The following is a 27303-nucleotide window of genomic DNA, read 5'->3' as shown; positions in this document are numbered from 1 at the left end:
AAACATGTCTGCACCACGTCAATAAGAACCAATATATCATCACTGAGCCTGGGAGATATTAGCAACAGGTTGAGGCTCCTCAGATACAAAAACTCATCCAGAACAGATTTGTGAGATTCCTCCTCCAAGAGTGCACGCACGGCCTCAGCAGCAGGAATATCAGGTAAAGACTCTGGAGGGGAAGGTGTGGAGATATGCAGCTTGGCAATTGTTCCAAATCGGCTATCTTGGTAGAGATTTGCTCATAAAATCTAGCATACCTGTAGAGAACTCCTCTCTGGATGACACAGAGAAGAAGTCACACCTGAGGGAGTCAAGAAGTCTTTGAGAAATGATGTGGACTCAACAACAACAATCCAGGCAATCTGTATCAGGTGCCCAAGGAGGGACACTGCACACCACCCCAGAGTTGTTAGTGGATTGTGAACTGGAGGGGCCCATGGGACTATCAGGAGTGCGGAGCACGTGCAACACTGAAGTTAGTGGCGCAGCACTAAACTCTCCAGTGCAATAACCCTTTCCTCTGTAATGATGTAATAAAGAAAACAATGGAGGGAGAAGTAAAAGCATACCATATAAAATGACAAAAGATCTAAAAGGCTTACTGGAGAGCGCCCATGCAAGGCCCAGTGAAAAAAGGTCACATTCAAGAAAAAAGTATGGGCATACTTCCAAAGGAGTCATCAGAGACTGGGTCACGTCAGAGGCTGTGGCATGGCTCTGGATCTGTAAAGTGCTCTGTGGCTCACACACCAGTACACTAAGTGTCTGGGGAGTACAATAGGCAGAGCCCAGTTCCTGCAGGTCACAGTACTGACAGGCCCCACAATCTAAATTCCACATTGGGGTCTGGGTGGGCCCCACAGGTGGCGCAGATGATTAGCTCAGCAGCGAAAAGATGAAGTCTTGATACAAGAAGAAATGTCTTGTTGAAAAAGAAAAAAATTGTCTAGAAAGGCTGGCCATACATTATACAATTTTCTTACAGTTTTTTGTACAATTTCCTTGAAGTTTACCTTCAACTATGTAGTACAAAGGCCTACTTAATTGGATACAAGTGAAAGTGTTGTTTAGCTTTGACCTCATATTATGTAGTTTGTGGTAAATCTAACAGAAAATTGTAAAAAAAAAAAAAAATTGAACATGTATGGCAAGCCTTCAACATTTAAAACTGGAAGAGGAAAAAACAAACAAACAAAAAAGCATTCATTTAAACCACTAGCATAAAACTGAAGCATGCTGGGAATGGGCAGGAAGTTTATCTGGCTAACCAACTGCTTTTTTTGTTTGGTGGTGTCCAATTGCTCCTGTAGGAGGCAGTATACCCTAATTATCTTTTAACAGATTTCTATCTGTTCCTGTGTCCCTAATGGATGAAAACTAATTATTTATTTTCCTCTCTTTTATTACGCTTTTAAAGCAAGATGGGACAGAAGACAAAACCCGATACAAGTTTAATTCTAGGAAATTTTTTCTTTGTTTTTAGGGGCATGACTTTCACATGACAAACAGCATTATAAAATAATGTAGAACCACCAGTAGGTAAATGCACATAACTAAAGTATTCATTATAGGATTTCCTTTTGTATTATATTTGATTTATATTTTTGTCCACATTTACAATCAGACCAGCATAACCTAAAAAAAGAGACAATAAAGGGTTTGGACAAACACTGCCAGATGTTCTGCAACAGTTTAAACATGCCTGGCAGTGCACTCCAGATGCCTAGGTTTTTCTTGGCTGCTGTGAACAAGGACTAACGTGCTGCAAACACACCGCAAACCTCTCTGCAAACACATGTCAGTAAGTTTACGGTGTGTTACTACAGACTTGATTTGAAGGAGCTGAGTTGCTTCAATTACTTCCAACTCAACATGAATCTTATTTTTGAAGCACAGCAACGTGATGCGAACGCGTCATATTTTGATAATGTGAACAGCATTGTGCTGTCCATATTATCATTTGTAGACTGTTTACTAGGAGTTTTAGAAGAGTTAAAAACACGCCCCAAACTCCTTCTTTAAATGCCAGTGTGAACAGAGCCTTGTAGTTTGTTCTACTCTGTTACCCGCTCAGGTTAGTCTGCTTGTGAATGTGGAAAAAACAAAAGAATATAGAATAAAATAGAATATATTGAATACATTTATCAGGAGTACAGTGTTTATTGTCAGCTAGGAAGCAGGTATCCTATCTACAATAGTTCATTTTTGTACATTTATAAACTTTACTGCTTTCTTCTTAAAGCGGAGTTCCACCCAAAAGTGGAACTTCCGCTTTAGGGAGTCCTGACCCCCTGACATGCCACATTTGGCATGTCATTTTTTTGGGGGGGAGCGGGCACCTAGTTTTGACAGGTACCCGCTCCCACTTCCGTTCGGAGCGCCGCGGCGCCCTGAACGGAAGTTCTCCTCTCCCCCTCCCTCCCTGCAATCTTCTGGGACACGTCAGAGGCCCCAGAAGATTGCCGGCCAATCATGGCGCGCAGCGCGACTCGCGCATGCGCAGTGGGTACCCGGCTGTGAAGCCGCAAACTGTCACAGCCGGGTGCCCACAGCAGTGATGCCGGCGCCAAAGGGAAGAGGATCGAGGCTTCGGGCGGCCGCATCGCTGGACCGTTGGACAGGTGAGTGAATGGCTGGAACTCCGCTTTAAATGCTTTTAATAATAAGCATTAGCACAGATCGCCACAGTTGCCATTGACATAGCCAGAAGACATACAATCTATAGCATGGAACTGATAACGGAAACAGTGAGAAAGCTAGAAGAAAGCAGGCGCTTTGTCACCTGTATCCAGGTTTTGTCTAAGTTCACGAATCTTGTTGGTGGATCCTGGTTTTCTGTATATTCCTTCTGTATACAAGCCATGCATCTCAATGTAGTTGATGAGTTTCTCCAGCAGCACAGGTACTAAGCGGTCCTCATTGGTAAGACGTGACAATTCTATCCCAAAGTGGCGGGGGGACAGTTCATTGTCAAACTAAGCATAGCACAAAACAAAGACAAATCAGACAGGAGGGTAACACTGTAAAGAATAACATTTTTATAAAGACAGAAATACTTTTAGGCAACACATGTAAGTTTCATGATAAATAGTGAATCTACCTTTTTACTGCATGTAGTAGTGATCTGTAAACAGCACTTCTTGTGACAGGCAAATCTACACACTGAGAAAAAACACCAAGGTAGTTATTAGCAAACAGGTATTGATGTTTAGGCATTCTACATACTAGACTTTCTATACTATGCAATTAAAAAAGCTAACAGAATCTATTTTTTATACATTTTATTAAACAGTCCCCCTTTATGTTGCTGGCCACCATGGATACCATATGGCCCTGCCCAGTGTACACGGTGGAGGGGGAGGGATTTGTGCTAGCACATTCAGTATAAATTTAAGCCTAGAGAATGATGGACCAGCTCTGATGAAGGGAGCATGTCTCCCTAAACACGTCAGCGGTTCTTACATAGGGATATGCCCTTTCCACATCACGGTGGACTTATTCAATGCGATTTTTACTCTTCATGTTTGTGAGTATGTATTTGGCATTCTAAATAAATTTAAAGGTGTCCAAGGGTAATGCACTAGGTGCTTGAGCCTCCTTTCTAATAAGTTTTCTGAGTCATTAACAGATACACTGGCTAATACCGCTTATATTTTAAACTTACAGCAAGTATTTTAATGCTGAAAAACAGTGCAGCAGCCTTTATATATATATATTTATTCTTTTTTTTTCCTTTACTAACCCCTTTACATCTGAGAAAGTCTATACAACAGCCATGTCATAACTTCTTACATCAATATGAGCTCATGTCAGACATGCACAGGTTCATCTGTAAACTGGATTAATGAATTCATGCATTCTTACATTTACAAACAGCTGCTCGGTCCATGATCCAGATAAGTGAAGAGCAGTACTCGCAGTATGTGGGAATGTTGTACTGAGTGGCTTTAAATATATGGCCATTGTGCTCCTCTAACTAAAATACGGAGAGAAAAATGGGTAAATTCTGGTAAAGGTAAAAGACACAACAGGAGATGTTAAACACTGACAGGCATTGGTTTAAAGAATGCAAATGATACAAAAGATGACACTGACAAATTATTTTTAAAATAAAGTAAAAAGCAGGCTAATCAATTAAAAGATGAAGACCGGTAAAACTAACAAGGTGATTCCCATAAACTTACAATATCGGATTCTTTTTTCCTTCTTTTCTTCCGTTCGGTCTTTTGAATCTTGAAAGGAAAACACACAACATAAGTGTCATTTTAATAAAAATATGTCCCATAAGGCTAAGGCCGGCCATAGACGGGAGTGATTTTCTTTCCTGAAAAGGACAAAAAAATCACTTGATTCCCCGACCAACACAGACAGTGTTGACAGGGGAATCCCTCCCGCTGAGCCATTGTGTTTTCCCGGTGGGGGGAAGCGATCTCCACCGGGAGAACACAGTGAGTATTGCTAGTTGCTGATATAGTCGCTAGCATAACTCACTGTGTTCTCCTGGTGGAGACGGCTTATTCAAATGTAAAATGCGGCTGGCTGGCAGGTACATTTAGCCTGCAAATACATGGTTCGAATCTCGATTCTGATTTGAACTGTCTATGGCCGGCTTTACTGCTGAAAGTCAGGTGCTTACAATTACCTTTCCTGCAGTATAATTCAGGGGTTTATATTCTGTGACAAATTCATCCAGGAAAACTTTGAATGTATTGATCCAAACTTTCACTGGTGATTCATTCCAGCTCCGTGGTTGATGCTGTTTCATGGTCTTATCAAGGATCTGCTCAAACAGGGCCCCAAGATCCCGGTATCGGATACTCTTTCCATCCTCTCCCTGTTACAGGTGACACAAGTACATTTACTTTTATATATATATATATATATATATATATATATATATATATACCTACAAGGAATAAAGAAGGTCATATAGAGTATCAAACAAACAATAGTATAGATGCCTGGTGCCCAACACACAGCCCGTCTCTCTGTGGGCTATTAGGCTGCATATAGATTACAGAGGGACAGCGGGGTACCAGAACGCTCTCTGTGAGAGAGAAGATTGTACTGGGGATGGAGTTATCTCTGTAACTGAGAAAAAGTGTACTGTGGGCAGAGATATTTTACTGCCACTCCCATCGATGCGGGAGGTTAGATAAATTTACTACCAGTGACCACTGACCACTAATTTGGGAAAGGGAGGGAGGGGGAATAGTACTGACACCAATGTTGGGGCTATCATTGTGTCCAATGACACTGATGTTAGGGGCTATTATTGGGTTCACTGACAAAAATGTTGGTTATTACTGCACTCACCAATGTTGGGAGTTATTAGTGTACTCATCACCACCAATGCTGGGGGTTATTATACTTCAACTTCTTCAGTGTGCATTGAAATATGGTGCGAAAATGTGCTGCTACTGTGCAGTCCTCTTGAATGTCGGAGGCTGCACTTGACCTCCCCTTATAATTTTCAAGTGGACCACCACTGGTATAGATCAATATGTAAAGAGCACTACTGCCAAATAATCCATATCAGAAATCATATACCTTATGTGTACACAGCTAAAATGTAAATCCGATTTTGCGTAATAAAACCACCAAACTTCATTGGCCTTTGCTTGGTTTTACTGATAAAGCTAAATGCTTAAGCAGATCTTTCACTTTATTTAGGAAAAGTGAAAAAGCCTTTAGACATTAATTTATGCATAGCATTGCAATAGGATTTTAAAAGATGTATATTATTTTGATTTTTTTTTTTTTATATATTACAGTCACAATCATTATTGTGACAACTTGCAATGCACTATGGAATCACAAACACAAGAGGGGGGGGGGGATTCAATAAAGGACACTTTTATGGCAGTATGTTCCCTTTGACATGGCCTGAGCCTAATTCATGAAATCTGTGTGCCAATTTTGGTATTATTACCAACACATGAGCCAGAATAAGGTCGATTGTACTACCACTCGTTTTAGAATCTATCTGCTATGGCTTTGACATTTTTGTTTAAAAAAATTACCGCCAGTTTGCTGATAAGAGGTAATTAAGACTGACCATAGAGATGCTGAAAGTTTTGCATAAGTGCTGGGAAGCTGTCAATAATGTTATAGCTTCCAGCACATCAGCTAGAATTCTGGTGGTTGTTGGCGTTATAACAGCTAGTAACCCATTCCCAGCTCCATTAAACAGAAGTAAACAAAGGGGCATGATGCTGGCTGACATCAGTGTCCAAATATGCCAATGGCCAGGAAATCACTGAAGTGTCCTGGCTTGCAAGGGACTAAGTCTACATTGGGGATGGAGTGTCCGTGGTATGAATCTGTTGCTAACTCTGACATTTTTAATGCAGAGGAGAGAGGGAATTCTAAAGAGCGTCTAGGACACTCTACGAATTCCAGAGAATGTGACCTTATGTTAAATGTTACATATATCAAATCTTCTTGTAAAAGAAAAACTACCATGAGTGTGGTTGAATACAGGCTGAAAATATTCTGCCGGAATTCCTTCAGAGCTCTTTTAAAGAGAACATCAACAAGAGAATCCTTCTTCCCATCTTCAGAATCCAGATCGCTAATCTAAAAATCGAGAGAAATACATGTAACCACAATAAAAAAAATAAATAAAATAAAAGCTGCAAGCTGCCCTGACATAAGATCTCTGGAATTAAAAAGAAAATTCACTCTAGCCTCATAACCAAGTGTAAAAATAAAAAGAGACAGGAGGGGCACACACGTCTGGTGCATTATCACCACCACAATTTTTATTTTATAAAAATTCCAAAAAGATTAGAAGATACAAGCATATCAAATCATAACTCAGCTCAAGTGATATCCAGATCGCTGTGGTTGAAAAGCAGACGTGTTTTGAGGGACAAGCCCCCTTCCTCAGAGCTTCTAAATGTAATGCCCTAATGAAAAAGTCCTTCAAGCCATTCCTGGCTTCCCATAGAAGTCCGGATTGTAGACCCCAATTCGCAATGCGCTATAAAAGCAAAAAGTTATTATTTACATCAGGAGTGTAGTGTTCTAGCTCTGTTCCCCTTGCATCTACAGCAATCGATCACTATAACAGAGCTGTTGCTGCACAACATACATATAAGCCATGGTTCACGCCAGTGTGATTGGTCATACAATTTGACAGCTCAAAATCGCATGACAAGTCACACCCCATTGCCGGCAATGAAACCGTTTAAATCGCTGCAAAAGGTTCCTGCACTACTTTTATGTGATTTCATTGCGATTTGCATAGACTTCTATGCCACAATTAAATCGGAGGTCCAAATCGCACTGATCTTCTGCTTTGAAAACGTGCTGAAGTAACATGATTTCAAAGTCACACTGTTGTGAACCAGGGCTAAAATATATTCCTTCTCTATATTAAGCCTTGGTTCCTAACAATGACGTTGGATGATCTGGATGACATCTGCATTGAACACACACAATGTCATTAAAATTTTTAGTGATCACAAACCTGTTAAAAGGTTGCCATAGTGTTAAATTGTGCTCCCATCAATCCAACTTAAGGTGGCTTTACATGGATCAAATTCCCTGCGAAACCAGCCAAGTGAATCCATCGATTGACTTGAGTACAACTAGCCTGTATGTTTTTTTAATGTGATTATTGCCAGAAGCCAAAGCCGCTAGCCATAATCATTTTGTTCTGCCCGACAGGAAGACTCCATATGCCTACCCGTGGTGGAAGGAAAGATCATCTATAGGCTGCTTTAATCTCATATTAATGTTACTAACCTTACCATTAAAAAAACGTTTCTGCTGTAGCACTGAAAAGGGAACAAACTCTTCTAAAGTAAAATGCATACATTCACTTTGGGCTTTACTATACTACTACATTTCATAAAAGTTGTACTAATGTGATATCATTTTACTCAGCAGGCTTTGTTGATTTTATTTTGTGCAAATTACCTAAATGTTGCTTTGGGGAAAAAATTACAGAAAAATACCTTTATTTTCTATTGTATTTTCCTAATAAAAACCAAGGAAATAAAAATATATGCATTCAAATCTGCTACCACATTAAAGCTCTATCTGCCTCGAAAAAACATGTATACAATGTTAGGGTAGACTACAAAACCTACAAAATATAAGGTGCAGAACCAAGACATCACTGAAATTAAAAAAAAAAACCTCTGAGACTCAAGGGGGGTTTAGGAAGAAAAAGGCTCAGGGACTCAAGTGGTTACCAGCTATACTAACATAACAATAAAAACATGAATACAAAACAATTGAAAAGCTTTACTCTACTTATAATGTAGTACATTATTTGTCACCTTTTTCTGCAGAAATTCATCCATACACTTCAAGTCACTGGCACTGCAAATGATTTGTGCTCGTTCATTCTGCCACTGTGCGGGTTCCAGAGTAGTACTACTGATTTTCAGACTTCTCCTGCGTTGTACCTTTGGAGAGGGGTCTTTGTTTTCTTTTTCACGCCCTCGGCTGAGATCTGGACTGCGAGGAACAAGCCAAAATCCTGCATCCACTGGCAAAAAAAGAGCAAGAAGCACAACATGACGAACTGGTGCATTAAAATAAGACCGACAATTTTGAAAAAAAAAGAAACACAATATTTTTCACTTTCTGCTATAAAACGCATCCCATAAAAAAATGTTGCAAATCAAATTTCTTCTTCAATTTAGGCCAATATGTATTTTACATATTTTTAGTTAAATAAAAAAAATCCCAATACGTGAAAATTGATTAGTTTGTGCAAAAGTTAAAGCGCCTACAAGCTATGGGATATTTTTATAGAAATTGTATTTATTTTTTTACTAGTAATGGCTGCGATCAATGACTTATAGTGGGACTCTGACACTGTAGTGGACAAATTGAATACTGACAATTTTGTGGGGACCAGTGACACCAATACAGTGATCAGTGCTAAATAATATGCACTGTAACTGTACTAATGACATTGGCAGGGAAGGGGTTAACAGGGGAAATCAAAAGGTTAATTGTGTCCCTTGGGAGTGCTTTCTTACTGGGGGGGTGCTTGTACTGTAAGAAGACAGAGATACATGTTCCTGCTTAGCAGAAACGCAAGATCTCTGTCTTCTGTCACAGAGCGGCAATCTGCCTTGTTTACATAGGCAGACTCCCGTTCCTTCTGCTTCGGGAATGATCAGCGCTGATTGGCTCCCTCTGTGTGCAATCAGAGCGGGAGCTGGTCGCCCGCGGCATGCGTGCGCACCCCAGACCAGGAAGAGCAAAATCATGTACAGGTACGTGATTTTGTGCAGAGATGCTGCCCCGCTTCAGTAAATGTACATGGGGTGGTCCAGAAGCCGTTAAACAACTACAATGAGGAACAACCAAACTGAAATGTATGTGATAAAATTGTATTACACTCACCATCCATGAAATGGGTACCTTCTTTTCCTGTAGGCTCAGAGTCCATCTCCAGAATCTCTGATTGAGGAGTCAACTTCTCTGCCGCTTTCATCTTCCCCCAGAAGCGAATCTTCCCTCTCTGAGGACTAACATGACAAATAATTGATTCAATAATTCTGAAAATGTGGTTGAAAGCAATTTCCAGGAAAACTGGAAATCCTACTTGGGTCTTAACCTTATGTAGTAGTTTGGACGGTTCACTCTAAATGCTAGAGTTTTTTGAGGCTGTATACTGAAGTTACACATTTAGTGTTGCAGTATTAGCATCAAATATAAGGGTTCTTTATGAGAATTGCTGGTTTCAATGGATGGACATAAAACATATGTTCTGTAAACATATTGTTTCATCAAAAGGATTTGTGGAGGGTGGGAGTGGCTCCATGTACCAAAGACAAGGAAGAAGTTATTTGCAGATAAAATGTCTCACCGTGCATCTGGCTCGGCCGCTCTATGTGTAGCTATAAAGCGCGACATCTCTCCTTGAGAAACGGCCTTCTGGAGTCTGCTGTGCCTCTCCCCAGCCTGGACTTTTTGTAACAGCTAAAATACAACATTTGGTTACCTCATTTTGCATGTAAACAACCTAAACTGACATAGATATCTTGACAATACACCACAACAAGGTACCAGTAAACAGTTGGAAAGGACAAACATCAATTTATTCTTCAATAAGTAATTAGCTCTAAATTGGATCCAAATTTGATTGTTTGTACTTTTCCAATTACGTAAAACAAAAAATGAAGGCAAATACAGTGTTAAAGATATTCATATGAAGTAGAATTCTGGTTAAACAGCGCTAATCGGTTACATCATAGGATCTCTTTCTAGCTCTTTATTATTGTCACAGGTGAGATTTATTTCAGATAAAAGCATGCTTTTGTACTGCATCTCAGATGAAAGAGCCAACCTCAGAACAGGGTAAGTACAGTAGCTGTCATTTGTACTATGTAATTATTTGTCAGGAGAAGATTTGAACTTTTTTAATAGTCCTTGTGGAAAACATGAAGAGAAATCTACAGATGGTTTGAAAAACCCTTGGGGCTCATGCACACGGCCGTAAAAGGTCCATACAGCGCGCATTTGGGTGTAAGGCCCCTTTCACGCGACAGAATCCAATTGGGATCGCCTGTCCGTTTTTCAATCAGACCCTCCATTCTCCTCTATAAGTTGTCTGGATATAAACAGACTTGCGTGTTTACACCCAGCTAGCTCTGATCCAATCCGATAAAAATTAATGGAAAAGGGATCTGTTCCACTCCGTCTGGCTGAAGGCATGGGAGGGCAGTCGTGTGTAAAATGGACTGCTAAACTGTTTACATCTAACTGCCCATAGAGCAGAGTTGGCTATGTCCGTGTACGCACTGCATAAGCATAGCACACATGGACCTGTCATACGGCAGCTCTGCTCAGCTCAGCAGGGGATCAGCAGAAGGATCCCCTGCTGAAAAAAACTGGATCAGGCCCATGTGAAAGGGGCCTTATGCTTTTCCCGGAAGTCACAGGTGTAGCACAGACTGTGTGCATTCAGGGCAGCACATATGTCTACTTGGACAAGTACTGCTTTGATGTGCACAGCCACCTCATATTTCAGTCTTCCAATGATTCAGACAGGCTGCTGGAAGTGGGCTTTACACAGCACCCGTGACTCCCGGGAAGAGATTTAGGCCCCTTTCACACAGGCAGACCGTTTTTTTGGCGGATCTTAACGGATGCCTCATGTATCTCTATGGGGCATCGGATGTCAGCTGAGACATGTCCGCTGACATCCGATCTGTCAAATCTGGATGGATGGAAACCCTATTTTCCATCCGTCCAGCGGATCGGATGAGAACGGACAGACGGTCCGTCCCCATCCGATTCCCCCATAGAGAACAGCGGGGACCTGACAGCTCTGTCTCCGCACACAGCGCAGAGACAGAGCAGCCATTCGCCTGCTCAGCGGGGGATCGGCGGAATCGATCCCCCCCCTGAGAAAAACGGAGTCCGCCTGATGGACTCCCTGTGTGAAAGGGGCCTTAGACTCAAATGCACACTGCATGGCCCTATGTATGAACCCTATATATATTGGCTATTTGCAGGGACTGGCTTTCCTGAAACTGCAACAAATATTAATTAGCGCTGGTACTGTAAACAAGGTGTCTTTGACAATGCTTGCATCGCTAAAAAGGAGGAACAATTTGTTAGTTCCTAATCAAAACCACAACTTTCTCTTTGGGAGGTCGTATTTATTTTCGTCTTGTGTGCCAAAAGCTGTACAGTTGGTAGGAAAAGTGCTGATAAGTGAAAGTCTTTACAACGATTTCCAAGACTGATGGTTCATGCTATTAGAGAACGACATAATTAAAGAACAAAACAAAGCAGCAAAGAATATACAAATTGACTGTGTACAAGGAGACAACAGAAACGTCTGTGGGTAAGTGTGAAGGGTTTGTTATAGAAACCACTATAAAGAGATTATAGGCAAGAATTGCAGGTTCTATGGGGAAGAACATGACAACTGCATACTATGAGAGCGGTACATACACTGACACAAGGAGAAGGTACAATGTCCATAGTAATAGGATTAGGACATACAATGCAAATGTCATAGGGACAGGTGCTACAGATGAATATGAAATCTAAAGTAGTATTTTATAATTCTGGGAAGATGCAAATGGTCTTAATAAAGTGAGTGAGGTCAGAGATCTAAGCAGTAACAGCTACAACAAGTGACGCTAAAAGCTAGATGTGGATAAGCATATGGCAGAGCAAAAGGTAAGATATGTGACACATTCTTCATTCAAGAAGTACAAAAGATTGAACCCAGTCCAAAAAGAAATGGTAATGTGTCACCTGTACCAATTGGTGTAAGTGATTCATACTAAAAGTCCTACAGCTGCTTCTGGATTTACCATTTCAGAGTCGCTGTGACAAGCCGGGACCTGTCTGCCTGTCTCATTAGGATCGGAGGAGGGGTTCGGCTCCCCCTGTTCATCTGAATCCTCCTCAGAGTCTGCCCCCCCTCTAGTCATAAAATCTGAACGTGTTCGCGCCATGCGAGCTTTTCGTCTGTGCGGGGCCTGACAGACAAATGACAAAGGACATGGGGAGCGAAAAATAAAACAAAATTACATGATGCAAAAGGATAAACCACACCATAAAAAGAACAGACATGAGGAAACACATGAGGACTAATACACAAAAAACAAACCATAAATGGAGAAATGGAGAAACAACAAAGAGGAGGCCTACATTAAAAGCAAACAACAAATACAAAAAAAAAAAAGACTACATGATTGACGTGGGAACATTAGGTGATCTGTATATGTAGATATGGTGAACTGTCCTAGAGATATAAAAAAGAATTTTCCAAGGTTTACCACCTATTGACAGAGCTAGCACTCACCTCGCTAGCTCCAGATGGTTCTGTTGCATCCAATCTCTTTACTGGATCGCTGCGTGCAATTCGGGGCGGTTGAACAGTGGAATTACTACAATAGAATAATACAAAGTCAGCAAATAATTTGAAAAAACAAAGAGATCCTTCATTTTAACCCAATGACCTTACCAGTAGCTTACTTCCTATGCACTGGTGATAATGCTCACTCACTATACCTACTATATCTATGAAGCTTTATCACCCTAGGACTGGAAGTGTTTTAGGACTACAGACTACCCCTTTTCTCTCCTCTTCCATATATGTGTTCTATAGTTCACAGATAAAGCTTAGAACAATACTAACTTAAAAAAAGTTAAAGTATATCTAAAGGCAGAACTTTTTTTTTTAGTTTCAGATGGAGTGGAGAGGAACACCTGTCAGTTTCTTTTGCCGTCTGTGCCCCCGTTAAAGAGACTCAACCTCTCTATTTGTCCTGTTTACCATTGTCATCAAAAGTGAAAGTAATTTTAAATCCTAAATTTTGGGTTGTCACCATAAAACTAACAGAGGGGAAACCTTCCAATGGGGACACTAGTTCTGGTGACTTGGGGATCCCCAAGGAATTCCCTTAATGTGCAGGATTTCCTCTCACTTCCTGTCTGGCTATGTTTGGCTATGGGACAGCAAGTGAAAGGAAATCTCTGCAATGGGGCACAGAAATTTGACATGGGTTATAACCCTCCCTTGTTCTATCCAGAAAAAAAGCAACATTTAGGAAAAAAGAGAAGTATCCAGATGCACCAGCCCCCGCTCCCCCCGATTTCCCTTTCTGACAGCTAGTGGGGGTTCTTCTCCCCCCTGCAACAAACACGGCAGTGCAGGGCTCCGCCCACATCATCCAATCACAGTGTTATGTGAATGGGAAAACTAGAAGGTTCGACAGCTTTTGCAGCGGTCGGCTTGTAGTTTTCAATAAACTACCACGGAGCTGTGGAGCGTCGTGGCAGTTCATGCTCTCTGTCAGATTGTATCTACTTGCCCGTAGTCCTGCATGGCACCAGCGATCTACTGACCCCTGGTGCAATGCTTTACAGGCTCAAAACATTTTTTAAATAAAATAAAATAAAAATTCATGCACATTTTGTTACCTGCAAAAAATGTGCATTTATTTATTTTTTTTCTAAAAAATGAAAGTATCCTTTAGGAATAAAGCTATTTGACCTAAGCCTTTTATATCATATCTTAAATGCAAAACCCAAAGAAGTTTGTCACTTTAAAATTTTCAAGCCATGGCCTTAAAAAAATTCCCACTAACTTAAATGTTGCCTTTAGCTTGTGGAATAAGTCACTCGGTGGTGGTTTCACTTCTTCTGTACTTATTAGCAGTTGTTAGCTAAGATAAGCCTATTGTATCTTTGTGGGACAACTAATCTGCAATACTGTGAGAAATTCTTTATTACAGGCAACACCAACAAAAACGATTAGGAATGGCCTATGTAGCATAAATGTGGCATGCATTCCTGGAATGGCATGCTCACAGCTTTTCGTTTTTTTAGTTATAAATACAGCTGTCTACCACATGCTTGGGAGTGAATATTGATGCAGCCTAAAGAGGACAGCACGAAATACAAAACTATTGGCGCTTTTCCACTGCATGGAACCGAACGGTTCGGCTCGCTTTTGTGCTTTTCCACTGCTGTTACCGCATGGTATGGTGTAGGAACGGTTCGGTACGGCATCGCTTTTCCACTGCATGGAACCGAACGGTACGGCTCTCAAAAACAGTACCTACTCGATTGTGGTTCCAAGAGGTACCATACCCGGTACCATATCCCACAATCCTTAGCATGCAGTCACTACTAGCCACTGATTGGTCAGAGAATCCCACCCACCCCGTTATCCCACCCACTTAACTTTAGTACTACTTTAGTGAAAAAGCAAACCATACCGTACCGAACAGTTCCAACACCGTACCATGCGGTACCAGCAATGGAAAAGCAAACCGGGCCAAGCAGGGCCGAGTAGAGCCGAGCCGGTACTTGCAGTAGAAATGTGCCATATGTACTGCTTTAAGTTCTAGCTGATAGAAGAACTGAAAGGGGCAGGTATATGTGTATGTGTGAGAAAGCACATCTCTAGAGGGTCCAGTAATATATACAGTTAGTCTCTTCATGTTGTATGTTTAAAGTTTGTTAAGCTATTTCTTTTTTGACACATGCTTATTTTAACCTTGCGACAAATGTGCTTTATACAAAGCAACAAGAGGCTGACAGCGCCTGCAGCATGCAAACCGCTACAAATAGGTATGTGATCGGTCAGTCTCTTATCGCTTTGCATAGAGCTATATATATTAAAAAAAAAATTAATTAATTTGGGGTACAAATTTGATCGGACAGGATTCGCCCAACATCTGTTCTTTAATGGGAAAGTGCTTTGTCGCACTATTGAATCTATTTATCATTTAGATTCGTTTTGAAACTCTCCCAACTTTCACACATTCATTGCCTTTCAAAATATTCAAATTATTCACTGGTTTTAAGTGTGGAATGTGAATTTTTAGTGTTCCTTTTCTTGTCGCTGTGGATTTTTACTTTGAGGAGAGTGCTGAATTTGCTTTTTAAATACTTTCATTGTAATTTTTTTTTTTTTCACTGTAAAAGTCCCCCCTTTTCCAAACTAAGAAGCCTGACACGCTAAGCATACAGGCTGGCATCTGGAGTATTCAGCACACCCAATTTCCAGGAGGGAGTGTCAAGCAAGAGATCACTCATTTTCCACCTATTTGTGCCACCAGGGTTGCTCCCTCCCTGGTGAACTAGTTTTAGGGGTGCCCTGGACCACTAACCAGTCAACTGGCAAATGCGGGTAAGAACATGAGTAATAAATGTAAAAGAAACACAAACACGACATAAAAGAAAATGCTTTATAATTATTTTTATGTAACTTTTACCTCTCACTGAAGAAAAGAGGACCCTCAAATCTGACCTGACATTGGGAAATCCTTAGGCAGTATTTTTTGTGTGATGTGTGCTATATACATGTTTCTCTTAATGGCAGGCACTGGTAGACTGGTTAACTGCCCATAAAAGTACAGACCACCTACTTGTCCACCACAGAGGGAGGCAGAGAGGGGTACATGAGCCCCCCTTTGCTTGCACCCCCTCCTGGGCACAGGTGTGCTGAAGAAGCCAGTGCTGGGGGTCAGCATTGCTTTGAGCTAAGGCTGCTTTAGGGGGAAGCAAAGCCTCCCCACCAAGCTGAAGGACATGAAGGCTGGTATCAGCATATCATAAGGGCTGGGGATATCAGCCTGCATGCCAGGCTGGTTAACTTGGGCAAGGAGGATACTTTTTTTTTGCCAGTTCTTGCTTTATTAAAAAATGACATTATACTCTTCAGCCCCAAGGAAAGCATGTTAGCAAATGAACAAACATTCCTGTTATTTAAAATAATATTCACCCCACAAAGATTTATCCATTGGTGGTTTATAAAACGGATAAATAGATGCTACTGGACAATCAAGATGTGTTTAACTGTAATACCAATGTTCACCAAAAGAATGTCATAAAATATAAAGGACAAATCTTGCCAGAAATTGATGGACCAATCCTGTTAAATCCTACTTGGACGAATTCAGCTATTTTCAACTAGGTGGAAAGTGCTAGCGAATCCTTGATAAATACACCTTTTGGCTTTTAACCTTTGCGCTGTCAAAGCCATTTTTAAATTTTTTGCACACGTTTAAAAACTAATTTTAGCCTTAAAGATGATGCAAAACCCCCAAACATGATATATTTTCTGAAAGTCTACAAATGCAATAAGTTACACTAATTTTTGGTAAAATATAAAGGACGAGGTTGCGCCAAGTAAATAGATAGCCAACATGCCAAACCCTAAATTTGTGTGCGCCCATGAAATGGAGACAAACTTTAGTAACTTATATTTTCCGTAGGCGATGCTTGACAAGCCCTCTATTGGTATCAGTTTAGTGTCACGGAGGAGGTCTTGTGCTAGAATTATTGCTTATTACTTTAGCATGAGCGGTGATATGTAACACGTTTATCGTAATCAAAGTTTTCACGCGTATGCGCATCTAAAGTGTGCATTTACGTTAGTATGTGCATATATGTGGAGGTGGGGGGGCCTCAAATTTATTATTTGTTTATGTGTTTGGGTGGAACTTCTATTTTTGCAATCTAACCCTGCATGTCTCCTCTGCAAAGCATTCCCTCCCGGCTGAGCTAGCCGGGGACACCCGTCATGGACGTTGTTTTCCAGGTCACAGCAAGAAGGGAAGGAGAGTGGACGTTTGTCCGCTCTTCTCCTTCCTCTGCAGCCACCCACCATCTCGCTCCTGGATCCACAGATGGGCAAGTGGAGCCTGGTAAGCATTGCAGGAGGCGCCAGTACCAGGGGGTGTGTGAGAGCAATCAGGTGGCAGCGCTGCCGCCCGAATGCTTTCACCTGACAGTTTGCCTGTCAGTTTCACAAACAATCTGGTGGCTGCAGCCACCGGACAGTGTGTGATACCCGCAGGTCCGTATGATGTACAGACCTGGCAGGGAAAGGGTAATAGGTTATAATCTATATTTTACATACAATTCAAACTGTCCCCAATATATTTATTTTTCTCATTTATGTACCTAATTTGCTTGCATCTATTAACATTTTAAACCTACTACAAAAAAACAGAATTGCAACCACAATAGTGATTTGTTCACTTTAATTGTGTATCTGGAGAATGACCTTGATATTGATTTGCCCATTAAAACTATATGGCTCAATACATCTCTCACAAAATGGCAAGTGACAAGATAATGAAGGAGAACTGCAATGAAAACAATTGTAATTCAAGTAAACGTACTCTGAATCGCTACTAACATTCCCTTTGGGAGTGAAAAAGATGCTGGAATTCACAGTGCTGTGCAACCAGGGGCGCTTCCCTGTATTTCCTGTGTCACCAGAAACATCCCCTTTGGGGGCTTCCCGCAACTCCCTTTGTTCAAGGAACATGCTAGCTGGACGGTCATGGTGCAAGCCTGTATTCCCTTTAACAGTCAGTCCTTTAATCTCTGTTCGGATAGGATGGCTTTGCCATTGCGGGCTCTGCAGTAGAAGAGACTGTGGCCTATCCGACTGCTTGCTAGAGTCTTTTTTAGGCATCTGCAGAGAATGGTCAGATTCTTTGACATGCCCCGATTGTTCTTTCAATCTGCGTTGTCTTTCTAGCTCTTGGTTTTCTCTACGAATTTGCTCCATCATAAGTTTTTCTTTTTCCTGCTGCAGTTGCTTCTGTAACTCTTCCTTCTCTTTACTGAGCTTCTGAAGTCGTTGCAACACAGAGTCAGATGGAATTGATGCATTGTCACTTTTCTCCTGATCTTTAGACAATTCCTGGTTTGGAATATAAAAAGTAGGGAGGCTGCTAGAAAGGGGAGGCTCACGAACATGTGACTTGTAAGGGACTGGGACGGACACCTTAGCAGGTGCACTTTCAGATAGCTCACCTCCAGGAGACTTCTGTCTCCAAGTGGAAGCAGACCCCCATGCTATATCAACAGCACTGGAAGTAGATGAAGAGGAGTGATGAGAAATGGGATTCCTCTGGCTTTCCGAGAAGGCCGCCTGCGGTGCAAATGGAGCTGGTAAATGTGAGGCATGCTCCTCAGCAGCTGGAGGATTGGTTAAATTAGTCTGAAAACTAAAGTCCACAGGTCCATTGGATGAAACATTTTCTTGTTTCATTGTCTTTAAGTTTTCATTTGAAAGTGTGCAAGGAATGCCATTGGACTGAGAGTAATGTGGCCCAAAGGTAGGAAAACTCTGTGGGCCATTGGAGTGTGATATTAAAGGTTCCCGTTTAGTGGGAGAGCTTATTTGGTTAGGAATGCTAGAACTTAGTTCATTGCTGGAGTGGCTCATAGAATCATTACTTTTAGTATTTTGAGTGTCATGCACAGGAAGGTGAGGGGATCCTTTTGTTGGGGAGCTAGAAGATCCAAATGACTGAGAATACATTGGTTCAGGCATGAAAGTTGCAGGTAATTCATTGGTGAGGTGGTTTTGGGATGTGTCATTGACAGTATTTGCAAGTCTAGGAGTGAGAGAACTTGGAATTTGATTATCAGATACTGGGTCTGCTACACGTTCCTCTAATGGCTGCTGATTCTCTTCATAGCTAAAAAGTTCCAAACTGCCAAGGGATCCCTCACTTTCAGGAGTGTCTGGATGTTTATCTAAAATTATTTCGGCAGACCAGCGCCTTTCCTCTGAAGGAGAGACGCCACCACTTCGCACTTTCAACAATTCAAGACTGAACTGGGCCTGTTCAAGTTCTCTCATGCGACGGCTTTCCCTCTTGGCACGAACCACTTTCCTCTGATTGGAATTTTCCAATGATTTTGGCCTCTCTCTGATGTGCACCTCACCAGATAAACATTTTTCAGAGAGTGTTGATGCTGGACTTGGAAGATCTGGCTGTGTCTGTTCAGAGGAGTCTTCCCAGTGGCTAATGTCAGTATCAGGAGTGAGAGGTGGAGTCTTGGATACTCGATTATCATAATCTCCCAAAGAGAGTTCTGGCTGGAAGCAGTTTGGTATTTCTTGCTTCAGTAACCGTAACCTGTAAAATTAACAGGCATGAAAATACATAGCCAATTCCACATTGCAGTACAACTAAAGTCTATAGAAAGTATTATTTATATGAATTACCTGCGTCGGGCTATAAAGCCTCTGCATGCTGCTTGTAAAAAGATAATGTGTTGTCTTTTATGTTGGTACAATTTTCTTTGAACATAGCACCTCCAATATGCTTGGACGCATAGCGCTGCTTTTTGTTTACGCAAAGAATGATCACGCCAGGATCTCTGTATAGTAATGGATGAAGCTTTCATCTGCAGGTAGGCTTGTCTTGCACTATGGCACCTCCACCAAGACTGAATGATACAAGCTGCCTGGAAAAAAGAGTTGATTTTGACTGGAGGTTCCTCTGCATCCCACCGCCTCTTGTAACATCTCCAGCATCTCTGTAAAAAAAAAAAAAGAAAGAAAAAACAACAGGTTTTACTTATTAACTCATTAAAACCAGGTCAGTGCATTGTGGGTATCAACTTTTTTTTTTATATAACTTTTTGTAAAATGAACATTTTCAAAAGATACATATGCACATTTTGTTACAACATATAACAACGTATATAATAAAGTGTGGTAAAGGACAAAATTCATATCAAAAGAATTACAAATGAAAATCAAATGTCATTCATTAGGATACAGTTGTACATGTCGTCACTTCTAAAAGCAGTAGAAGTACTTAGTGGAGCTGAGCAACATCCTGGATGTGGGTAATTGTCAGTGACACATTCCAAGTGGTAGCGTAAAAATTGGATTTTTGACTTACCATAACATCCTTTTCTCTGAAGTTCATTGAAGGACGCAGTCTCTGTTCTTCATAACAGTAGGGTTATATTGCTCCCTACAGGAGAAGGACACGAGGCAGAAAAAAAGGACTGGCTACACCTATGGGCAGTCCCAGGGGGTATACCCTCTCTCCACACTATAGGATGTCAGTTTTGTATTAAAGCAGTGTCAGAGAAAACAATACCAACCCAACTAAAAATAGAGGGGCGAGTACTGAGTCTGTCAATGAACTTCAGAGAAAAGGATTTTACGGTAAGACAAAAATCCAATTTTCTCTATTGGTCATTGACGGACGCAGTCTCTGTTCTTCATAACAGTAGGGACGTCCCAAAGCAGTGCCTTAAAGATGAGGGGTGGGAACAGCAGAAAATAATTCCCCAAGGCTGAACCATAGCAAACCAGGCAACATGTACTCATCAGAACAAGATGAGGCCCACCTGAAAAAAACATTAACACCATCAAGGGAGACTAAAAAACACCCTGAAAAAGGCAGCCTGCAAAACTTTGCGGCCAAAAGGAGGCATCTGCAGATGCCAGCACATCCACCTTATAAAAAATTTGTGAAGGTATGAACAGACGACCAGGTCTGAACCACAGATGCCTGATGGCGAAAGGCCCAGGAAGCACTAAGTGCCGGAGGAGAATGCTCCTTAACAGGGAAAGGTGGAACCTGACCCTTAATTGAATAAGCCTGCACAATTGTCTGTCTGATCCATCTGGAAACAGTCGCAGCAGACGCAGGCAGCCCTTTCTTTGGGCCATCCATTAGTACAAAGAGCGAATCTGACTTTCAAAAAGACTCAGTAGCCCATGGTGGCAACGGAGGTCGCTCCTGGATAAAGTTACGTATTAGGGAAAGAGTAGCTAATGGCCTCTGGAAGAAAACTGCCAAAGCTAAAACAGAAACCTGACCCTTGATAGTACTCAAGTCGAATTTTTGATCAACTCCCCATTGAAGGAAGGCCAAGATCTGAGCCACGAGTAAGAATGAGGGGGAACCCCAAGAGACTCACACCATGCAATATACGACTTCCACGTATGATAATAGATCTTTCTAGAAGTCGCTTTTTTCGCTTTTAGCAGAATGGGAATCACTGAAGCAGACAATCCCCTGTCCTGCAGCACCTGGCGTTCGACAGCCAAGCCGCCAAAGCCAGCGACTGTAAAGCAGGATGGAAGATTGGCCCTTGAGACAGTAGATCCTCCCTGAGAGGAAGCCTCCAAGGAACATCTGCAACTAGCCTGACCAGGGCATACATCAGCTGATACTGACCCCACGGAGCCACCAGTGCATCCGTGGCGTCTGCCAGAGGGTCCCGAAAGCATGCCACAAACCTTTGCACTTTTCTGATCCACAGACCAGCACTTTAGCCAAAGTATACGCCGGACAGTCGGGCCAATATTGGAGCCACATCCAGCGAGGCATCGCAAACAAATTGCAGCCCCTGCAGCAACTGGACTGTCAGCTCCGCAAAGGCAGGGGGGAGTTGTACCCCCTCCAGGCCACGGCGTAGTAACTTAGGCCATTCGGTCAAAGTTTGTGACACATGGGCAATAGTAAACACTGGTCTGAGTGGAGACCCCACCAGGGAGTATATATTCCGGGCACATACTCCGCCTTTCTATCCGCCGGATTCTTAAAGGATGGGGAATCCTCCACTGGGATCATGGTAGCTTTATTCAGGCTGGAGACCGTAAGGGTCCACCGTAGGTGCAGTCCATTTTTAATAAGGGATTCCTCAAAGGGGTAGCGCCTAGCAATCCTCTTAGGCACCCCAGGGGGACGCTTTGGGCGGTCCCACTTTTTTGACCATGTTGTCAAAATACAAGGGAAGGGGGAAAACCTTTGCCGCTCTGGATGGCTTGTGAGTGACAAAAGTAACCTGCGCCTCAGTCGCAGCTGCGTCCTCCATTTTTAGGGTCTTACGCACAGATACAATCAGTACGTCCACCAGCGCCTTTTCTTGCGCGGTGGCAGAGATGTCATCCTCACTATTAGAGGAGACAGGGCGCAAGGTAGTAGACCCGGCAGGGAGAACCAGGTCTGCCGTGGCTGAATCAGATTCATAATCTGACACATCAGATGAGGCAGGGGTAGGTGGGGGGCGTTTTTTGGCACCTTACCCTTTACAGGCCACCTTCACCCGGGATACACAGGATTTCAAGACCGTCGACAGTGCATCTATGGATATAGCTGGGATCCGGAGGGCCCTGCGGCCTCCTTGAGGGAGTCAGATGGGGAAGAATGTTCCTTCCGCAGGGTACATGTTGCACCAGGGGAACCCCACAGCAAAAAGTAAAAAAAAAAAAGAAATGTCCCACCGCGTTATAGCGCCCTCAAGAGGTCAGGCAGAACGCACAGTGACCCCCAGCAGAGAAAGAGAGACCCCCCCAGACTCACCACTCGCACCAAAGATGCACCAGGAAGGCCCAGAATGTCTGCACAGCACGTGTCTGTAGCGATCTCAATCAGCAGAGAAAAACCTGAATGTAAGCACTAGGTTATAGGCAGGGGCTCCACATCACAAAAAACGCCTTTAGGGACTCCAAGAACATGGCCACCATTGAAATTCAATGGGAATCCACCGAAAAATGGCCGCTCAGGTGTACCAAGATGGCCACACCTGCCCGCACAATCGATCGTCCGGTCGCTGGCGGTGCACCCGTCGGCCTGCGCCAGGTGTCAGCCCCGGGGGGGGGGGGGGGGGGGGGGAGAGGAAGGACAGGTAAATGGGGGGTGCATGACAGGACAGAGGGGAACCTGGGAAACTAAGGGTCCGACCGTCCCAAGGAGGGGCCCGCATCCACCCTAAAAGGGGGGGGGACAGTTTACTTACCATACCTGGAACAGGCGGGCGCCATCTTCTGACAGAACTCCTCTCTGCCGAAGTGGGGGGGGGGGGGGGGCTGTTGGCCAATAGGAACGCTGCGACTCGGCCCTAGACCCGGTTGTATGCGACCCGGCGAGGTGCTTAACTCGCAGGGCCAGTCCCCGTCCGGTGGGACTATGTCACGGCTGACCTAGCACAGAGCTGGGGTCTGCGTGCACTCGCTGGTTGGCTGGGTGACCACTGGATCTATATATCCAGCCCGTCGCCCAGATCCGGCATAGTTGCTAGTTGCACACATTTTTTTCACAGGAAAAAATCCGGTGAAAAAATTAGCTAGAAAATAACTTTTGCCAGGACCAGAGAGATCCCAGCAAGGAACGAGGTCCTTACTCCTGACTAGGCAGATTAAAACTGACATCCTATAGCAAGAAGAGAGGGTATACCCCCTGGGACTGCCCATAGGCATAGCCAGAACTTTTTTTCTGCCTAGTGTCCTACTCCTGTAGGGGGCAGTATAACCCTACTAATATGAAGAGCAATGAACGATAGAGAAAATGGGATTTTTGACTTACCGTAAAACTCATTTCTCTGATGTTCATTGACAGATATCCTTAACCATTGGGTTATCCTTCCCCCCACAGGAGTAGGAAAAAAAAGTCTGCAGTCCCAGGGGGTATACTCCCTCTCTCTTACAACTCCACAGAGAGGTGGGTGCGGTCTCCGTCAATGAATATCAGAGAAATGGATTTTACGGTAAGTCAAAAATCCCATTTTCTCTTTCCTTCATTAATGGACACAGCTCCTTATATTGTTAACCATTGGGACGTCCCAAAGCAGTGTGATCTCTAGGTTTTTCACCAGAGCAGTAGGAGACTCCGCTGGCAGAAAGAGATCGTCCAAGTAGCCTAGCACCGCGATTCCCCGTTGGCGTACCAAAGCTAGCCCTGGGGCTAACACTTTTGTGAAGACCCAAGGAGCGGAAGCGAGAACACAAGGGTAACGATACAAACTGATAATGCTCCTCTCCCACGGCAAAGCGGAGAAAGTGCTGGTGACTGGCACATATTGGAATGTGAAAGTAGGCATGCTTCATGTCTATAGAAGCAAGGAAATCCCCCCCTGATGCAGAGATGCCACCACCATGCGCATGGACTCCATTCAGAACTTCTGCAACCGCACAAAGCAGTTCAGTGCCTTGAGGTCCAGGATTGGACGCACTTTGCATTCCTGCCTGGAAACTGTAAACAGATTTGAGTAAAAACACTAAAAACGTTCCGAAGTCGGAACCGGGACAACCACCCCTTGAAGCAACAGGTCTTGTACTGCCCCAAACAGACCCTGTAAGCGGTCGGGGGCAGGCGCAAATTGGAAGGAAAGAACCTTGCCGGGGAACAAGAGCGAAACTCGATCTTGTAGCTGGACCAAATTACTTTGTGGACCCACTTGTCTTGTACCAGGAAAGTTCACGGGTCCGGAAACCAACGAAGATGTCTCCCCACCTCCGATACGGGTGAGGGTTCACCTTAATGCTGAAGGAGCCTTGTCTCCGGGTCTGGAGAAGCCCGCTCTTGGTTTACCAGACCAGGTTCATTTGGATCCTCCAGAGGAGGCCCTCAAAGGCTTTGAGCCCTTGTCAGTTGACCCTGAGGGATGAAAAAACTTCTTAGGAGCCAAGCAGGAAGGCCCACATCTACAATGAGGTTTATGCCCTTAATAGCCTGCAGAAGAAAGGTACTCTTCCCCCCCGTGAGACCTTTTATGATACCATCCAGGTAGCTCCAAACAGGCGATCTCCTTGAAAGAGAAGATCAGTCAAGACCTTTTAAGAAGTCTGGTCCACAGACCAGCATTTGAGCCAAAAAAAGACACCGGAGGACCACTGCAGAAACAGAAAGCCGCGCCACTAGGGAAGCCGCATCCCAAAAGGCATCACAGATAAACTGCAGCCCCTGGACCAGGTGGTCTGCCAGCTTAGCTAAGGCGGGGGGAGCTGTTCTCCCTCCAGGTCACAGCGTAACTTAACCCACTAGGTCAGAGTTTGCGACACCAGGGCAATGGTGACTACCGGCCTTAGTGCCAAACCAGCCAGAGTTTACGTATTATGGGCCACAGCCTCCGCCTTCCTGTCAGCCAGATCCTTAAAGGCCGGGGACTCTTCAACTGGAATTATGGTTGCCTTGTTCAATCTGGAAACTGGTGGGTCCACCATCGGTGGAACAGTCCACTTCTTGATAAGAGTCTTCTCATAGGGGTAACGCTTAGTAAAGTGCTTAGGGACCCCAAGGGGTTGCTTTGGTGGTCCCCACTCTTTAGCGACAATTCTGTCAAAATGGGCGGGGAAAGGAAAAACCTTTTCTGCTCTGAATGGCTTGTGAGTGCCAAAGGGAACCTGCGCCTCCGTCGCAGCTACATCCTCCATCTTCAAGTTCTCACGCACAGTTACAATCAGTGCTTCCACCAGCACCTTTTCGTGCGTGGTTGCAAACATGGAGGAATCATCCTCACTATCAGAGGATTCCGGGCGTGTGGTGGGAGACCGAGCAGGGTGACCCACGTCTGCGGTGGCCGATCAGATTCAGGATCGGATGAGACAGATGAAGGAGGAGGAAGGCGGGGGGGCCTTTTTTGCTAGCCTGTTGCCTAAAATCCACCTCCACCCTGAACACAAAGGTCTCTAGGACCGCCGTCAGTGCATCGATGGATGGCTGGGACCCGGAGGGCCTCACAGCCTAAGAGAGGGGATCAGGTGGGGAGATGTGCTCCAAAGACTCCAAGAGTCACCAGGGAAACCCCACAAAGAAGGTGTAAAACACTGCAAGGGACATCCCCACTGCGCTGTCAGTACCACCCTGTTGCCAGGCACAGAGCACCAAGTGATCCTCAGCAGAGAGGGAGAGAACCCCACCAGACTCACCACACAGCAGAAACAGGCACCTGCAGCTACCAGGATCATCTGCACTGCACGGGCGACGATCAGGAAGTAAAAGAATCCAGGAATCAGCACCAGGGATGAGGAGGGGCTCCCACCGTCGAAATCGACACCCAAAGGGCTCTACTGTCATGGCCACTGCTATTTTCAATGGCAAACCACCATAAAATGGCCGCTCAACTACACAAACATGGCAGCCATGCATAGAAACACACGGGCTACAACAAAATGGCAGCCCCGCGAGACTTCCAGGGACCCAGGAGGGATCCCTAGGATTCAGGGATAGACCACAGCCCCCATCGCCAGTATACGCCCTGCCCCCACCCCAGGAGGTGGACCAGACCACCCAAAAAGCCCCAGCATAAGTGGAGGGGGGGGGGGGGGTAGGATGGGGGACAGATGAAAGGGGAGTGCCTGATGGGAAGGAGGGGAACCCGGGGGTCTGATCGTGTCAAGGAGGGGCCCACGTCCACCCCAAAACCCTCCAGGGGGAGAAGGGAGGCCGCTACTCACCATACCAGGAACCGGGTGGGCACTGCTCCAGACAGAACCCCTCTCCATGAAAATAGAGGGGCTGTCACAGCCAGGAGGAACGCTGTGACTCGAGCTAAGACCCGGTCGTACAAGACCTCGCGAGGCGTTTAACTTGCAGGCCAGTCCCTATCCAGTGGGGCTATGTCACAGCCGACCTAGCGCGGAGCTGAGGTCTGTGCACGCATGCTCGCTGGCCAGACTGGGGTGACCACTGGATCTAGATTATCCAGCCTGTCACCCAGTTTGGCAGTTGATTGTAGATATCACAGGAAAAATCCAGGAGAAAAAAAATTTCTATCTATAAAAGAAAAAAATTGCCAGGACCAGAGATCCCAGCAAGGAACTAGGTCCTTACTCCTGATTAGACAGAAAAAAACTGAGTACCTATAGCAGAGAGGGAGTATATCCCCTGGGACTGCCCACAGGTGTAGCCAAACTTTTTTTTTGCCTAGTGTCCTACTCCTGTAGGGGGCAGTATAACCCAATGCTTAAGAATATCAGGAGCTGTGTCCGTCAATAAACGAAAGAGAAAAGTGTAATGTCTTATATATGCCAATAATGAATCTTACAATAAGTAGGTAATGGATATATACTGTAACCTGAATTACAATGCTGTAATGAAGACAAAGAAAGAGGTTGGAACAAGAGGCAAAAGTATAGATTGAAGGGGAATAAAAAAGTTAAGTAATAGAGTGAGTATAAGATATGGAGGGGGTATAGGAGAAGAGGGATGGAAAGGGGAAGGCTCTGTAACTCCTACCCTGCCAGACAATCCCAAATATAGCTTAGGTTTCCCAGGGATATACAGAGCAGAAACTGCC

At 43.8% G+C, this 27303-nt stretch overlaps 1 protein-coding gene across 4 annotated transcripts in view; it reads right to left on the bottom strand.

The window, feature by feature from the left end:
• Positions 1–27303, bottom strand: part of MYO9A (myosin IXA) — a 225862-nt gene that overhangs the window by 22047 nt on the left and 176512 nt on the right. For 3 of the 4 annotated variants that reach the window (XM_082257060.1, XM_082257061.1, XM_082257062.1), the window contains 13 exons: positions 19484–19797; positions 17637–19394; positions 12800–12884; positions 12306–12473; positions 9842–9954; positions 9376–9500; positions 8295–8506; positions 6466–6582; positions 4646–4837; positions 4188–4235; positions 3868–3979; positions 3104–3165; positions 2786–2978 (listed from right to left, as the gene is read on the bottom strand). In XM_082257060.1, coding sequence (XP_082113186.1) covers positions 2786–2978; positions 3104–3165; positions 3868–3979; positions 4188–4235; positions 4646–4837; positions 6466–6582; positions 8295–8506; positions 9376–9500; positions 9842–9954; positions 12306–12473; positions 12800–12884; positions 17637–19394; positions 19484–19797 — 3499 coding nt within the window. The remainder of the gene's footprint in view (positions 1–2785; positions 2979–3103; positions 3166–3867; positions 3980–4187; positions 4236–4645; positions 4838–6465; positions 6583–8294; positions 8507–9375; positions 9501–9841; positions 9955–12305; positions 12474–12799; positions 12885–17636; positions 19395–19483; positions 19798–27303) is intronic. The other variant, XM_082257063.1, reaches the window with a different exon arrangement.

The sequence above is a fragment of the Pelophylax lessonae genome (assembly GCF_965119305.1).
Source record: "Pelophylax lessonae genome assembly, chromosome: 4".
Taxonomy (NCBI): Eukaryota; Metazoa; Chordata; class Amphibia; order Anura; family Ranidae; genus Pelophylax; species Pelophylax lessonae.
The sequence above is the reverse complement of the archived record's forward strand: the minus strand, read 5'-3'. Positions and strand labels throughout refer to the sequence as shown.